Genomic DNA, 17,412 nt, shown 5'->3' with positions numbered 1-17,412 from the left:
CAATGGTGCAATCAGCCGGCAAGACCTTAATTGCAAAGACAAACATGAAAGCTGTGGTCCTCAAAAACATTTCCATTTCAAAGACCCCCCCCCCCCCCAAACACACACACACACACACACACACACACACACACACACACACACACACACACACACACACACACACACACACACACACACACATATATATATATATATATATATATATATATATATATATAGTAGTAAAATAGGTTTGAATACCGTATGTGCTTAAAGTTACATTTTATTTTTATTTATTTTTAATGCTATGCCTATAGGCTATATAATGTAGCTGGGGAGTGGGGGACCCCCTGTAGCCCCCTCAAGGCCCCGCTGGGGGTCGCAGCCTGTCCGGACCGCACTTTGAGAACCACAGTCAGTCAGCACTGCAGGCTAAAGTATCCGGGGTATGTATGGCTGCCTGACTGTCTCTCAGCCTGTCTGTCTCTCTCTCAGCCTGTCTGCCGCAGTACTCCTGCTGCTGCTACTACTACTACAGCATGGCGACAGGGATGAGAGAGAGAGAGAGAGAGAGAGAGAGAGAGAGAGAGAGAGAGCTCTACGCTATTTAGAAATGCCAAAATGTATGTAATTTATGCAGTGCAGTATTAATTGCAGTGGAGTAAAAATACAATATTTGCCTCTGAGATGTTACGGCTAGTGGAGACTGTGGAGTAGAAGTAATGATAATGATAAAATAAAGTACTGACAATTGCAAATACTCCAGTAATGAAAAATACCTCAACATTCTACTTAAATACAGAGTAAATGTATGTACTTAGAGAGACCTAGATTATGGAGTTGGAGAGAGCGAGAGACATAGAGAGAGAGCGAGGAGAGAGAGGGAGAGACAGACACCCGGCTTCTGCCGGTAGTCCACGTGTTGCTTCTGTTCCCACATTTTACCCGCCACCATTTTCCGGGAATTCCAGCGTCTCACTGTGACATAGTGTGCTGCATATCACTGCGCCGCCTCCGCCGGCTCCCAATATAGACCTTCCCTCTCCGCGCCGATTGCTCCGCGCACGTATCTCCGCCGCATTCGCGCCTGGACACGATCGATCGGACGCGATCGGAGGATAATATTGACGCGACGATCGATTGGGCACGATCGACCGTGGCGTTATTGAAGTTTTGGCGCGATTTCGCCCCGCGGAAGGACACGGTGCGAGAGTCGGTGGTATAAATTTAAATGTCTCCGGTCAGCCACACCCACTCTGTCTGGTTGTAGAGCGAGAGAGAGAGGAGAGAAGGGGAGAGAGACACTTTGGTTTATTAAAGAGAGAGAGGAGAAACGTGGGTGTATTTTACCCCCAGTGGGTCTACCATGCGGATCTAAGGACATTTGGAACCAACAGCACAGCAGTGACTTGTAGCAGCATTTCCATTCTGCTTGGGGACCCTTATCCATTTGTGTCTATTTCTGGGGGACGTGCATTTTATTATAATTTTCTTCAATTGACCAATTCAAGGAAAGATTTTGAGGTAAGAATGATCGATAATCGATTTTGCACACAGAAATGACATGTTTTCTTGTGACAGTCACATGGGGGTTAAATAGTTGTGGGGAAAACAAGACAGATTTGATTTGTGTATAGATCTGGGGACGTTGCATTTATAGGCTATATTGTCATACGCTGTCTGATTTGAGGGAGTTTCGTTTTTTTGCACAAAAATCCATGCGTTTTTTTTTACATGAACAGCTGTGGGGCTTAGCTTTTAGAGTTGTGGAAATTATTTATTTGATGTTTGCTTGTTTTAACAACAGTGTACAACTTAAGTGGTATAGAGCCTAGTATACCATTAAAGGGTGTATGCACGCTGCGTGCCTGCGTGTAGTGTGTGTGTGTGTGTGTGTGTGTGTGTGTGTGTGTGTGTGTGTGTGTGTGTGTGTGTGTGTGTGTGTGTGTGTGTGTGTGTGTGTGCGCGCACACTGTGCAATGTGTGTGAATGGGAGTGCTGTTTCATGCCGGTCTGCCTGCATGCGACGCGTGCGTGCTTTTCACATGGCTCTCACGTACTCAGGGCTTTGCAGGGGTTGTGGACTGTGTAGTAGAATCATTCTTGCACACATGCACCGGATGATCATCGGAGAGAAAAACGTCTAACTTGTATTAATATCGATCGATAAAAGTCAGACGTTTTTCTTAGAGAGTAAAATTTGGTTGTGAATGGAAGGCATGTCGCAGTTTCTCTGTCTGTCAAACGCCGGCATTTTTAGTTTTGGGTGCGTCTGCGACTGCTGCCTCTAAGTCCTCTTCTTGGTCGATCAACGTTGTAGTAGTGGGGGAATGTTGTTGGGGAAATATATATGTATGTAATGTGTTTTAATGTCATTATCTCTGATGATCTGGTGTAGTCGTCATTGTTGAATTGTGTGGAGATTATTATTTTTATTTTTCTGTTGGCTTCGCTTCTTTCTCGCCGAGTCAGAAAGGCAAGCCTTTTAACTTGCAGCGTGCGTGCGCGCAGAGCAGACGAGCTGGCTGGTGGTGGGTGACGCACCCATACGCGCACACGCGCGCGCGCACACACACACACACACACACACACACACACACACACACACACACTGACTTTTGTTCAAAGCATGGTGCCAAAGTGCGTCCTTCTTTTTTTAAAGCCCTTTCATTTACTCAGTTTATATTATTTGCTGTTCTTTCCTTCATTTTAGCATATTTATTTATGTATTTATTGTGAATATTATATTTAGTTTGTTTTATTGTAGGCCTACTGGAGCTTTAAAAATATCACATATTCTGACTATAGTGCATAGCCTACATAAAACGATATAGTTCAAACAGGACAGAACACTATACAGTAAATGTAAGAACTTTTCGGATGCGTGTGTCCCTTTGTCTGCAGCTTATGCAATGTGGACTGTCTGCTAACCGCAGATGAACTCGTATTCATGTTATGGTGCGTGGTGGTGGTCTGGTCTACACAGAGGGGCTTACATTATTCATACTCACACGGGGCGGGGCTTGGAGTGATGGAATTCAACATTTACTTGAGTAAAAGTACAAAAGAATTGGGCATCAAAATATTCTTAAAGTTCAAAAAGTAAGTTTCCAAATGTATACAAAATCTTTAGCTTTTAGATCTGATATGTCAAGAAGTGGCGGTTATATTTTTGTTTTGTGATAATAATCAACATCTACAAAATTATCTAATGGAAGGAAAGTACAACATTTGGATCTGAGATGTAGTGGAGGAGTAAGTATTGGAAATTGGAAGTACAAATACCTCAAAATATATTCATATTTTTACCACATTTTATAGGCTAGCCTACTATCGGCTATTCGCATGGGTGGTGACATGTTGTGAGCTTGTAGATCAGCTATTTTGGAAGAAAAAACTCTTAGTTCTAACAACACCACTAATTCAGAGAGAGTGTTCATGTGAATGTAGAAGCGCTGAGTGGCCACAACGCATTGTTTGTGTGTGTGTGTGTGTGTGTGTGTGTGTGTGTGTGTGTGTGTGTGTGTGTGTGTGTGAGTGTGTGCCTGCCTGCCAGTGCGATTATTGCTTAACTGGGTAGCAAATCTAGTCAGATTGTGATGATGATGATGATGATAAGCACTGCAGGTGGTTAAACTAATCCCAGCCCCCCCCCCCCCCTCTCTCTTGTATTAAAGCTAGCATTTGGGGGGAAGTTTTGTTGAAACCAAATGGACCCTTATTATTATGGATCATCTATTTACCATTTGAACACACTCTGAGTTTTAACTGCGGGGTCCCAGCTGTTGTCCATGATGTCATGGGGAGAGAGGGGGGATTTAGGATCTTGCCGAAGGGGGCGGGATGTAAAAGTAAACACAGATAAAAAAGGAGGTGTCTTGCCTGGCTGTGGTTTACTTTATTTAAAAACTTTCACTGGCGTACACACGTGTCTGTTCGATGCTGCTGAACTTTAAACACTACTCATTCTACACTCATTCTATCGGATATCTAACCAGGATTATATTTTTTTCCCTCCCCTTTTCCTTTCTCTCTTCTACAACTTTTATTTTATTTTTAATTTTTTAGACTTGGGAGTTTTCCAAAATGTTGCAGAGCTTCGCCCAGTCTCAGGACTGGCTGTACACAGAGCCGTTGCTCTTTGACGACGAGTTCTGCCAGAGTCTAATGAAGGACCTGCAGTCGCTGCCCACGCCTCCGCAGAGCCCCCCCATGAAGAGCGGCGGTGTGGGGGGCGCCGCTGGCGGCAAGCCCCTCTCCAAGGAGGACCAGCTCAGCTACGTGTCTGACATCCTCCTGGAGGACCACGACATGCAGCTCAACTGGAACAGCGACTTCTTCGACCCCGACTACTGCGACGTCGACAAGTAAGTGAATGGGGGTGCTGTCACCAACGGGGGTCCCTAGTTCAAATATGATGTTTTTGGGGGTTGAAAACGGCCTGAAAAGGTTGAGAACTTCTGGGTTAACCCATTATGGTTGAGCGGAGTTCCTGTGACTGACCGTGTACTAACGTGTCAACAGGCCTCTGGACAAGGTGCTGCCCCGCATCCGGGCCGGGTCCCTGGGGGATGGCTGTGGCGAGGAGGAGAGCCTGTGGCGGTGCCTGGGAGTAGTGGGTGGCGTGGAGAAGGGCCTGGTGTCGCCCTCGTCGTCCGTGCTGGGCTCCAGCCCGCTGCTCTCCGACATCGACACCAGAATCTTCGAGGAGATCGCCGGCTCCACGCTGGCGGTCCACGCTGCGACTGCCATGGCCCTGGACGGAGACGACCAGATGGACAACAGCCAGGAGCAGAGCATTGAGTCCACGTCTGACTACGGCTCGGCCGGCGGAGAGCTGTCGACGTACTCCTCCTCTGATTCTGGTGAGTTCATTATGAGTTCATTGAGTTTGTTATGACTGTCATTAAGTGTTTCGATGAACTGAGTACAAAGGACCCCAATGGAAACAAGCCATAGGCTTCTTGGGTTTAAAATCCTCTTAGTAGACCTTGTACTTTCCTGTGCTAGTATTATTAAAGTATTCAATCATCCAATGTGCTGCAGAGTCCAACAACAAATACTTTGGATGGACACATTTTGATGCATGTTTTAAAGGCCAAAGGTTGATATTGTTGATAAATGTTGGCGCCATCATAGCCATGCTATTGATAACGAGAGAATTTAATCGGAATAGATTGGCTGCTTGTTTCTGTTTTCTATGTTCAAGAAGTTGGCAGCTACTCTTGTTCATCACCTGGTCTTTTTACGGTCGCGGTTTATAATTACAGTTGGGCCAAGTCATTTCCGAGTCTTTATCTGGATCTAACATCATAACATTGTATACTGTATCGCTAACCCATCCCAGTGGGATTACTTTACGACTGCCGAAGAACAAGTTACATTGTGTGTGTGTGTGTGTGTGTGTGTGGCGGAAGAGAAGATAAGATAGCAATGATTATTGAGTGATATGAATAGATTAGAGAGTTTTTGGCAGTTAAGTGTTCTTAATAGAGGTGTGTGTGTGTGTGTGTGTCATGTGAGTCATGCTCGGCGGCTAACATCTTTGATGTCTGTCATTAACATTGTAGTGAGTCACCCTACCAGCGCATGAATGCCCTCTGGCATGCCTGACTGTACTACTTTTGGGCAGGGAAGTGCTGTTGGCAACATTTCAAGTTTGTCTCCATTGCTCATTGACCAAATACGCTCTGTTTATTTTCTCTCCCTCCTTCTGGGTTTCCGACTTCTTTTCTTTCTGACACATGTATTATTTGCCGACTCATTCCCGGCCGACTCATTCCCGGCAATCGTGTAGGACCTATAAAGTGCTTTTGACCACTTTTTCATTTGGAAAACCAAAATGTTAGAAAGAAATACTATAATCTTTTTTGGGGGGGAAAAACTGCTGTTTGTCATTATGATGCGTATATACTAGTGGCTAAGTCACTAAATGTGATTGTTATTACTAAAGTATATACATTTTGCTGACATTCCACATTTCCACCCCAAATTAACTTTAATCATACAACACTTGAGTCGTCAGGCAGAGATAATCACAGTTTTGTATTCACAGAACTGCAAAACAATGCCCCGTAGTGTCAATGCGCTATTCTTTTCCTTTCCTTTGTTGCTGTTGGCATCTTGGAGTAACAATGAACAAAGAACAAAAGGCAACAGCAGAGAATCTTCCAGTGGAAGGAAATGTTCCGCGGCGTTAACATGGTTTGTTACAGCCACAGTGGTGAGGCTGTGCAGTGCAGCGGCCAATACTGTGCACGCGCGTGTGTCTCGTGTGTGAGTTGTGTACAGTGTCGAAGCTGTTGTTTGGAGTGTAAGCTGTGCTCTTTGAAATGTCAGGCTAGGGGTCCTCGAAGGAACAGTGTAAATGCTAATTTGTATCAATTTGGTGGTTCAAACCTCTCTCTCTCTCTCTCTCCATTCTTCCTCCAAACAGAAGAGGAGATCGACGTTGTCACCGTCGTTCGCTGCTCCTCTGGCCTGTCCCCCCTGCCCTCGTTGGCCGACCTGTCTGCACGACAACAGCAAAAAGAGGAGGAGCAGAGGCGTGTGAGGCAGCAGCGATTCAACTTCGACATCCAGCAGCAGCATAACTACGCCGCGCCCTGTCCCGCTTCGCCACCACCATCATCCTCGTCCTCCTCGTCATCCTCGTCCTCCGTGTCCTCCAAAAAGCGGTCGCGAGGCCGCGACTCATCCCGCCACCACCACAGCCACAGACACCGCCACTACTCGCCCTCCCGTTCCTCATCGTCGTCGCGTCACCATCATCACCACACGTCGCGTCAGTCAACGGAGACGGAGGACGAGGAGGAGAGGCGGCGCACGCACAACGTTATGGAGCGCCAGCGGCGCAACGAGCTCAAGAACTGCTTCCTGCGCCTGCGCGACAACGTGCCCGAGCTCTCTCACAACGACAAGGCGTCCAAGGTGGTGATCCTGAAGAGGGCGCGCGACAGCATCCATAACCTCGAGGTGGAGGACCACAGGCTGTTGACCAAGAGGGACCGGCTCAAGGAGAAACAGCAGCGTCTCAAAGCGCGGCTGGAGCAGCTGCAAGGTTTTTAGAGAGGAGAGAGAGCCGAGGTTAAAGACTATGGACAATTTGATCCCGGACGAGCCCCCAAAATGTTACGTCCCTGCCTGCATCGACCTGTTAGGGATGTGACAAGAGGACATTGTTGATGGAGAGGGGACATTGTTGATGGGGAGGGGACATTGTTGATGGAAAGGGGACAGACAATGAATGGAGAGTTTGAGGACAGAGGGCAGAGACTCGGAGAGAAGAGCGCACAAACTTGACATTTCATAGATATTGTTTTTCTTTTTTAAACGTTTTAATGTTTTTCGTTTAATGTTTGGAGACTTGTATCTGAAACACACACAGGCGCACACACAGACACACGCATACACAGTGAACCTTTGCCATCAATGCACACAAGACTTTACACGTGTAAACATTCAACTTGTGCACGTGCGCTCGCTTAGACACACACACACACACACAGAGTGATTGACTCAGCGTTTATCATTTTCATGCCTTGACTGCTGACTGTTGTAAGAGTAGGTAATTTAAAGGTTGACTAGCTATGAAAAGTACCATTATCCTCTATTGTTAGTACTTTTTTTATTAGGGTGAATACTCACTAGAAGACCCCTGCACAAGATTTAGCCCCAATACTTTACTCTCTATTGCTTTTTTAAAGCATAATTACTATCTAGCCATAATATCTATGGGGAAGATGTTTTATTCAACTCAAATGTGTTCTAAAACCACAAAAACAACCAGCTGTCATGAGGAACCACACTTGAAGTGAAGATGGTGTTTAGACTTGGCTAGCTAACTTAGTGGTCCCGCTATAGAAACAACATTTATAGAAATACGATAAATTGCATAATCATGTATAATTCATGGGGCTTGATTTTGTTCAAGTAACTTATAGTCTGTAGTGTGCATTCACCCCCTTTTATGTCCTCAGGCGGACCCTTTGGCCCAATTCTGTTATAATAACCCAGGTTTATCGTGTTCAATACAATACTGTATATATATATACCAGATTAATTACTGTATGCATAACGAATATTGGCCTCAGTTCTCTCTCTCGTTTCAAACACTTCACAAAGGACATCTTTATTTTGTCACATTCACAAAATGAGAACCTAACGCATCTTTTTCTAAACATCCGATGTGAATTAAAGAAATAATTATGATCATGATCATTTTGAAAGTTAAATACCACTGTTGCATGGTGTAAGTGGTTGATTAATAGAGGGAAAACTGAGCTAAGTCAATAAGCTATGCTAGTCCTAGCAATCTTGCCAAAGTCTTTCTGTATAACACATGCCATTTAAGACAAGCCTAAAGCCTGGTTTATACTTCGTTGCATGGCGGTGATCCATAAGCTTAAATGAACTGTGTTCGCCACATAACATTGTTATGCGACAAAGCATAAATGTATCGCCACTGCCAACCAACTACCAACCTTGCAACGCATTCAGGAATTGACACTCATTGATCCTTATTTGGTTTTTATTTCATTTGTCAAGCCCTGGGGGTCACAAACATTCATATTTTTAAACTATTTTAGCTACAGTGAAACACTTTAAAACTACTGTCTAAAGGCTTTAGACAGCAGTTGTAGTAATGTATTTTAGTCCCGATGCGACTGGAAGAGCAATTCTGAAAACTGTCTATGGAATTCACAGACTATCCTTACCCTATATTGGCATTTTCAAAAAATATTATTAATAGACAATATCTTGAACAAACATTCCCCTGTGACCTCTGGCTTTGAAAATGATTGGTGGCTTTCGCTGGCGGTAACCATTTTGTCTCCAAATAAATGTCACGATAATAGCGGCACAAAATGGCGTCTAACGGAAGCTCTGATATCAGGTGGTGACCGAAGATTTGCACTCTCCACTGCGTGTGATGGCACTAACAACTAGGCACTAGATAACCCCAACTATGCTTCAAACCTTTCACTTTGGATAGTTCATTAGCAACGGCACAAACCATGATCAGTGCTTATCGCTTTAGCTAGTGCTACAGCTAAGCCAGTGGACACATAGTTATAAGTTCCTATGAATAGCTTGTTTACTTTAGGCTGGATCTGAAGTTTGTATTTTCAAAATGGTGGGGACGAGTATCACATTTGAATGCCAATAATAGTTATTCTCATAATTATTGCTGTTCGTAAATGTGCCATTTGTGGCCAAAGTGTCGCAAAAAGGCAAATATTTGTTAATTTGTGTAAAAAGAAAAAATGTCTTAAAATGCATCCTGTTTTCTAATGCAAATCCTTTTGTTTGTCTGCGTGTGAACTTGAAAAGACTCAGATTAATGTCTATCTCATATGTTTTCCTCTTTTTTGGGGGTGTTTGATAGAGAAAAACTGTTCTGCGAAGAAATGCATTTCCTGTCCAATGTTTGTTATTTCTTTATATTATAAAAGTATATAGGCTAGGTGTTTTTTCATTTTGCCAGTGTCGTGTGTATTTATCGTGAGGTACAATCCATTGACACATTCATTTTTTAACATAAAAACAAAAGGATTTGTGAGCCAATGTGAAACATGAGCCATATGCAGCAGTGGTTGCCAAACTTATTTTTTAATTTCAACTTTTTTAATTTCAAGGACTCCGATAACTCACAGCATACAAATGGAACCAAATGGACCCTTTGGAACTCTCTGAGTTACAGACCTGTAAAGGTCCATTTGGAACACCCCTCAAGGGACGCTGGCCACTTTGAAAACCACTGCTACAAACGAAACTCGCTCTAAATTGAAGGTTAAAACGAAGTTGAGACTCTCCTCAGAACTTTCTGAGGTTTTGACACAACAGTGGCAAAATAATATATTTTTTAGCATGATAAAAACCTACCTCTACCCTGGCTGCAGTCAGGCAATTTTTTGAATTAATAAAAACATTTGTTTAGTTTTGTTGTTAATGTCTATTGAGCTTGAAATAAATGTACAGATTTTCTTAAATATGTAAATGTTTTGTTTATTGTATCATAAATTATTTTAGTTTTCCCTTTTTTTCCCTTGGTTCATTTGAATTTCAGAGAGTTAAGATGGGGAGAAAAAACGTGTTCTGTTCTTTTCCCTAGGAGCACTTTGTGTGTGTTTTTTATATTGAGTTAATAAAAGAATGGACAAGAGAACTGGCCTGTCTCCTTTTTCTGATGCTTAACACAATACTACATATTTACAATGTGTAGCACTGCTGGAAGAAAATGCTACAAATATATACCACCATAGAAATATTCTGTTAACGCAGTGGTTTTCAACCCTTTTCATATCAAGGTCCATTATTTATTCATTATTTGAGCCGCGGACCACCATTTGATGAGATTTAGCCTCTCAGACCCAAAACGTAGAAAGTTCTGTTGTCGTTGGATAAGATTTTGTCCACAATTCCATGCTGTATTGATGTGGTACTATATAGGAGAGATGACAGGCAAACGACCAAAATAAAAATTCTTCTACATTCTCTAATTGTGTAGACTTCATGTAAATTAAGAAATGCAGATGTTTAATAAAAATGTAACTCTTGGGAGCGTAAACATACATTTTACAGTACACTCAAGAGTGAAATATCTATATGGGTACATTTGGTTACCAACTCCATCATTTAGCTGGTGAGCACCTGGAACCCCCTCAAGGACCACTGGTTGAAAACCACTGATATATAAAATATAGCATAGCATATCAAACTAGGGGTCCTTGTGGACTGTGGGTGCATGTGGACTGCATGTTTTTAGATAAACATGTTTTATTCACTTCTACATAATAATTAGTTGATATAATTAGTATACTTATAGTTGACTGGGTCCCCAAGGTCTCTAATTTGATGCCCTGCCATTTCCCTGGTGAACCTAGCCTAGTTTTTTGAAAATAGCATATCTACAAAGCTCAATAGACCTTGTATACAATAGGTTTACAGTGAAAAACAGTTAAACTAACTTAGCTGAAGACCCCCTGGAAACCCCTGTGGGCCCACAGCCCACTTTGAGCCACTGGTTTGCATGCCAGGACACACACACGCACGCACCCACACACACACACACACACACACACACACACACACACACACACACACACACAGAGAGGCGCAACACGGACCGAACGCTAGGGGGGATATAGAGCCGAAAAAACCCCCGTCCCCCCCACCACCCTAGGGGAGGGGGGGATGGGGGGGTCTAACCACAAAAACGTGGGGTTATGGTTAGGGTTTGGGGTCGGACTACAGATAGGTTGTTTCAGTGACTCAATGCACATACAAAACTGCGTTTTGGCACAGTTATTATTATTATGAATTACACAGGTTGAGAATCACTGCTAGAGCTGTATAAATCTTTTCTTATGGGGGTCCTTCTCTTCTCTTCAAATGGGGGGGGGGGGTCCGCGGGCTAATACGTGTCCATTCGGGGGTCCTTGACACGAAAAGGATAAAGCTGATCCATTCATCACATCTACTGATATAGTCAATACACGTCTTACCAAAAGTGGTGCGTGACACCAAAAGTGGTGACCTATTGAATCCTGTTCCTGTATTATTAGAATCATTACAGAGTGCAAAGCACATTGGGTCACATTGGAGCCAGGGGGGATACAGGGGGGGACCCCCCCAGCCAGGGGGGACCCCCTAACTCATTTGGGGGGGACCAATGTGACGCTGGCAGGGGATTCCCCTCGGTCCCCTAGGTTATTGCGCCCCTGCACACACACACACACACACACACACACACACACACACACACACACACACACACACACACACAGCATTAGCATACATGTACTGTATGAAAAGCACTACAGTTTTGAAAACAATGCGTTGAAAAAACCGTTGAAAAGCCCTGGGGCATGTTTCCATTGCGGTCCAATGTATCCAATTCATCATCAAGACATGCAATACATAGAATACAAAACACATCACCAAAACAAATCATAAACAATAGCAACAATGGGAATGGGGGGTGGTCCCAGCTTGCTGACAGGGTGTGAATGTTTAACTCTGAGTGGAGGATAGAATGACCAATTGTAATTTGCGAACAGCTGCTTTTTAGGTTAGTTTTGAACGAGGATAGACGAGGATATAATGGATCATTTTGATGGCTTTTGGACTCTCTTTTCCTGGTGTTTCGCCCTGGTTTTGAGGTTAGGTTTAGGTATAGTTGACATATATTTGAGGTGTGCTCTGTGCTCTGTCGGTAACAGGATAGGTGGGCATGCACCTTGGACATCTGGGACAGGGTAACAGCATAGGTGGGCATGCACCTTGGACATCTGGGATAGGTAACAGCATAGGTGGGCATGCACCTAGGACATCTGGGACAGGGTAACAGCATAGGTGGGCATGCACCTTGGACATCTGGGACCCTTGATTGCGACCGCAGGTTGAATTTACCATGAAAACCTGCATCTCCCGTCTTTCAGTTAGTTAGTCACGCCAAACCTCCATATATGGTCACGCCTCGTGACATTACACCTCCATATATGTTCAAGTCTCGTGACATCACGCCTCCATATATGGTCATGCGTTGTGACATCACGCCTCATGACACATCACGTCACCATATATGATATGGCCATCTCCATATATGAAGATCATGACACTGACTTCATCTAACCCTGGATAACCATACATGGAGAAGACTGGATCACCTAGATCTGCATATATGGAGCCGGCCAGCAACTCTACATCTGACCACAAAACTCAAACCCTTAGATCTCAATATATGGAGCTGACCTGTTCTGACATTCCATATGTTGATCCTTCCCCACCTGTCCTCCCTATTCTGACATTCCATGTTAATTAATTGATCTGACCTCATCAAACCCTGTATGTACACTCAATACACGCTCTATATGGGCAGTACAGAATTCATTCCATATGTTGATCTGACCCTCCATGCCAAAGCGCCAATGCTCAGGCGGATGCGTGCTTCTCGCCCTCAGGGTGTCTTACTGATGTAAAATGGTCTATTTTGTCCAAAATGTAAAAAATGTCATATGGGTCACACACACACACACACACGCACATGCCAAGTCAGGGACACAACGATCAGATGGACGACGCCATTTGGGGGACAGATACAGATTCCTTAAATGATATTATAGAATCTATACTGAGTAGGGGGCGGGGCTATAGTATGTTATATTATAGAATCTATACTGAGTAGGAGCTATAGTATGTTATATTATAGAATCTATACTGAGTAGGAGCTATAGTATGTTATATTATAGAATCTATACTGAGTAGGAGCTATAGTATGTTATATTATAGAATCTATACTGAGTAGGAGCTATAGTATGTTATATTATAGAATCTATACTGAGTAGGAGCTATAGTATGTTATATTATAGAATCTATACTGAGTAGGAGCTATAGTATGTTATATTATAGAATCTATACTGAGTAGGAGCTATAGTATGTTATATTATAGAACTATACTGAGTAGGAGCTATAGTATGTTATATTATAGAACTATACTGAGTAGGAGCTTATAGTATGTTATATTATAGAATCTATACTGAGTAGGAGCTATAGTATGTTATATTATAGAATCTATACTGAGTAGGAGCTATAGTATGTTATATTATAGAATCTATACTGAGTAGGAGAGTAGGAGCTATAGTATGTTATATTATAGAATCTATACTGAGTAGGAGCTATAGTATGTTATATTATAGAATCTATACTGAGTAGGAGCTTATAGTATGTTATATTATAGAATCTATACTGAGTAGGAGCTATAGTATGTTATATTATAGAACTATACTGAGTAGGAGCTATAGTATGTTATATTATAGAATCTATACTGAGTAGGAGCTATAGTATGTTATATTATAGAACTATACTGAGTAGGAGCTATAGTATGTTATATTATAGAATCTATACTGAGTAGGAGCTATAGTATGTTATATTATAGAACTATACTGAGTAGGAGCTATAGTATGTTATATTATATAATCTATACTGAGTAGGAGCTATAGTATGTTATATTATAGAACTATACTGAGTAGGAGCTTATAGTATGTTATATTATAGAATCTATACTGAGTAGGAGCTATAGTATGTTATATTATATAATCTATACTGAGTAGGAGCTATAGTATGTTATATTATAGAATCTATACTGAGTAGGAGCTATAGTATGTTATATTATAGAATCTATACTGAGTAGGAGCTGTAGTATGTTATATTATAGAATCTATACTGAGTAGGAGCTATAGTATGTTATATTATAGAATCTATACTGAGTAGGAGCTATAGTATGTTATATTATATAATCTATACTGAGTAGGAGCTATAGTATGTTATATTATAGAATCTATACTGAGTAGGAGCTATAGTATGTTATATTATAGAATCTATACTGAGTAGGAGCTATAGTATGTTATATTATATAATCTATACTGAGTAGGAGCTATAGTATGTTATATTATAGAATCTATACTGAGTAGGAGCTATAGTATGTTATATTATAGAACTATACTGAGTAGGAGCTATAGTATGTTATATTATAGAATCTATACTGAGTAGGAGCTATAGTATGTTATATTATAGAACTATACTGAGTAGGAGCTATAGTATGTTATATTATATAATCTATACTGAGTAGGAGCTATAGTATGTTATATTATAGAACTATACTGAGTAGGAGCTTATAGTATGTTATATTATATAATCTATACTGAGTAGGAGCTATAGTATGTTATATTATATAATCTATACTGAGTAGGAGCTATAGTATGTTATATTATAGAACTATACTGAGTAGGAGCTATAATATGTTATATTATAGAATCTATACTGAGTAGGAGCTATAGTATGTTATATTATAGAATCTATACTGAGTAGGAGCTATAGTATGTTATATTATAGAATCTATACTGAGTAGGAGCTATAGTATGTTATATTATAGAATCTATACTGAGTAGGAGCTATAGTATGTTATATTATAGAACTATACTGAGTAGGAGCTTATAGTATGTTATATTATAGAATCTATACTGAGTAGGAGCTATAGTATGTTATATTATAGAACTATACTGAGTAGGAGCTATAGTATGTTATATTATAGAATCTATACTGAGTAGGAGCTATAGTATGTTATATTATAGAACTATACTGAGTAGGAGCTTATAGTATGTTATATTATAGAATCTATACTGAGTAGGAGCTATAGTATGTTATATTATAGAACTATACTGAGTAGGAGCTATAGTATGTTATATTATAGAATCTATACTGAGTAGGAGCTATAGTATGTTATATTATATAATCTATACTGAGTAGGAGCTATAGTATGTTATATTATAGAATCTATACTGAGTAGGAGCTATAGTATGTTATATTATAGAACTATACTGAGTAGGAGCTTATAGTATGTTATATTATAGAACTATACTGAGTAGGAGCTATAGTATGTTATATTATAGAATCTATACTGAGTAGGAGCTATAGTATGTTATATTATAGAATCTATACTGAGTAGGAGCTATAGTATGTTATATTATAGAATCTATACTGAGTAGGAGCTATAGTATGTTATATTATAGAATCTATACTGAGTAGGAGCTATAGTATGTTATATTATAGAATCTATACTGAGTAGGAGCTATAGTATGTTATATTATAGAACTATACTGAGTAGGAGCTTATAGTATGTTATATTATAGAATCTATACTGAGTAGGAGCTTATAGTATGTTATATTATAGAACTATACTGAGTAGGAGCTATAGTATGTTATATTATAGAATCTATACTGAGTAGGAGCTATAGTATGTTATATTATAGAATCTATACTGAGTAGGAGCTATAGTATGTTATATTATAGAACTATACTGAGTAGGAGCTATAGTATGTTATATTATAGAATCTATACTGAGTAGGAGCTATAGTATGTTATATTATAGAATCTATACTGAGTAGGAGCTATAGTATGTTATATTATATAATCTATACTGAGTAGGAGCTTATAGTATGTTATATTATAGAATCTATACTGAGTAGGAGCTATAGTATGTTATATTATAGAATCTATACTGAGTAGGAGCTATAGTATGTTATATTATAGAATCTATACTGAGTAGGAGCTATAGTATGTTATATTATAGAATCTATACTGAGTAGGAGCTGTAGTATGTTATATTATAGAATCTATACTGAGTAGGAGCTATAGTATGTTATATTATAGAATCTATACTGAGTAGGAGCTATAGTATGTTATATTATAGAATCTATACTGAGTAGGAGCTTATAGTATGTTATATTATAGAATCTATACTGAGTAGGAGCTATAGTATGTTATATTATAGAACTATACTGAGTAGGAGCTATAGTATGTTATATTATAGAACTATACTGAGTAGGAGCTTATAGTATGTTATATTATAGAATCTATACTGAGTAGGAGCTATAGTATGTTATATTATAGAACTATACTGAGTAGGAGCTATAGTATGTTATATTATAGAATCTATACTGAGTAGGAGCTGTAGTATGTTATATTATAGAACTATACTGAGTAGGAGCTTATAGTATGTTATATTATAGAATCTATACTGAGTAGGAGCTATAGTATGTTATATTATAGAATCTATACTGAGTAGGAGCTATAGTATGTTATATTATAGAATCTATACTGAGTAGGAGCTATAGTATGTTATATTATAGAATCTATACTGAGTAGGAGCTATAGTATGTTATATTATATAATCTATACTGAGTAGGAGCTATAGTATGTTATATTATATAATCTATACTGAGTAGGAGCTATAGTATGTTATATTATATAATCTATACTGAGTAGGAGCTATAGTATGTTATATTATAGAATCTATACTGAGTAGGAGCTTATAGTATGTTATATTATAGAATCTATACTGAGTAGGAGCTATAGTATGTTATATTATATAATCTATACTGAGTAGGAGCTTATAGTATGTTATATTATAGAACTATACTGAGTAGGAGCTTATAGTATGTTATATTATAGAATCTATACTGAGTAGGAGCTATAGTATGTTATATTATAGAACTATACTGAGTAGGAGCTATAGTATGTTATATTATAGAACTATACTGAGTAGGAGCTTATAGTATGTTATATTATAGAATCTATACTGAGTAGGAGCTATAGTATGTTATATTATAGAACTATACTGAGTAGGAGCTGTAGTATGTTATATTATAGAACTATACTGAGTAGGAGCTATAGTATGTTATATTATAGAATCTATACTGAGTAGGAGCTATAGTATGTTATATTATATAATCTATACTGAGTAGGAGCTATAGTATGTTATATTATAGAATCTATACTGAGTAGGAGCTATAGTATGTTATATTATAGAATCTATACTGAGTAGGAGCTATAGTATGTTATATTATAGAATCTATACTGAGTAGGAGC

At 39.8% G+C, this 17,412-nt stretch overlaps 2 protein-coding genes across 3 annotated transcripts in view; one reads left to right on the top strand and one right to left on the bottom strand.

The window, feature by feature from the left end:
• Positions 1 to 17,412, bottom strand: part of LOC310862744 (cysteine desulfurase-like) — a 333,633-nt gene that overhangs the window by 13,289 nt on the left and 302,932 nt on the right. The gene's annotated exons all lie outside the window — the stretch shown is intronic.
• mych (myelocytomatosis oncogene homolog) lies at positions 1,251 to 10,150 on the top strand. Of its 2 annotated transcripts, XM_083770815.1 has the most exons (4): positions 1,251 to 1,506; positions 4,051 to 4,349; positions 4,507 to 4,847; positions 6,419 to 10,150. In XM_083770815.1, the coding sequence occupies exons 2-4, from the start codon at positions 4,069 to 4,071 to the stop codon at positions 7,048 to 7,050; spliced, it is 1,254 nt and encodes a 417-aa protein (XP_083626941.1). In that variant the 5' UTR covers positions 1,251 to 1,506; positions 4,051 to 4,068; the 3' UTR covers positions 7,051 to 10,150. The 2 variants fall into 2 exon arrangements, with proteins under 2 accessions (XP_083626941.1, XP_083626942.1); XM_083770816.1 differs by lacking the exon at positions 1,251 to 1,506 and having other exon boundaries at positions 3,914 to 4,349.

Source organism: Protomyctophum parallelum (assembly GCF_964188405.1).
Source record: "Protomyctophum parallelum genome assembly, chromosome: 8".
Taxonomy (NCBI): Eukaryota; Metazoa; Chordata; class Actinopteri; order Myctophiformes; family Myctophidae; genus Protomyctophum; species Protomyctophum parallelum.
The sequence above is the reverse complement of the archived record's forward strand: the minus strand, read 5'-3'. Positions and strand labels throughout refer to the sequence as shown.

Coding starts and splice junctions, on each gene's coding strand:
- mych (XM_083770815.1), top strand. CDS start 4,069: ATGTTGCAGAGCTTCGCCCAGTCTCAGGACTGGCTGTACACAGAGCCG. Junction 4,350..4,506: donor GACTACTGCGACGTCGACAA/GTAAGTGAATGG, acceptor ACGTGTCAACAG/GCCTCTGGACAAGGTGCTGC. Junction 4,848..6,418: donor GTACTCCTCCTCTGATTCTG/GTGAGTTCATTA, acceptor TCCTCCAAACAG/AAGAGGAGATCGACGTTGTC.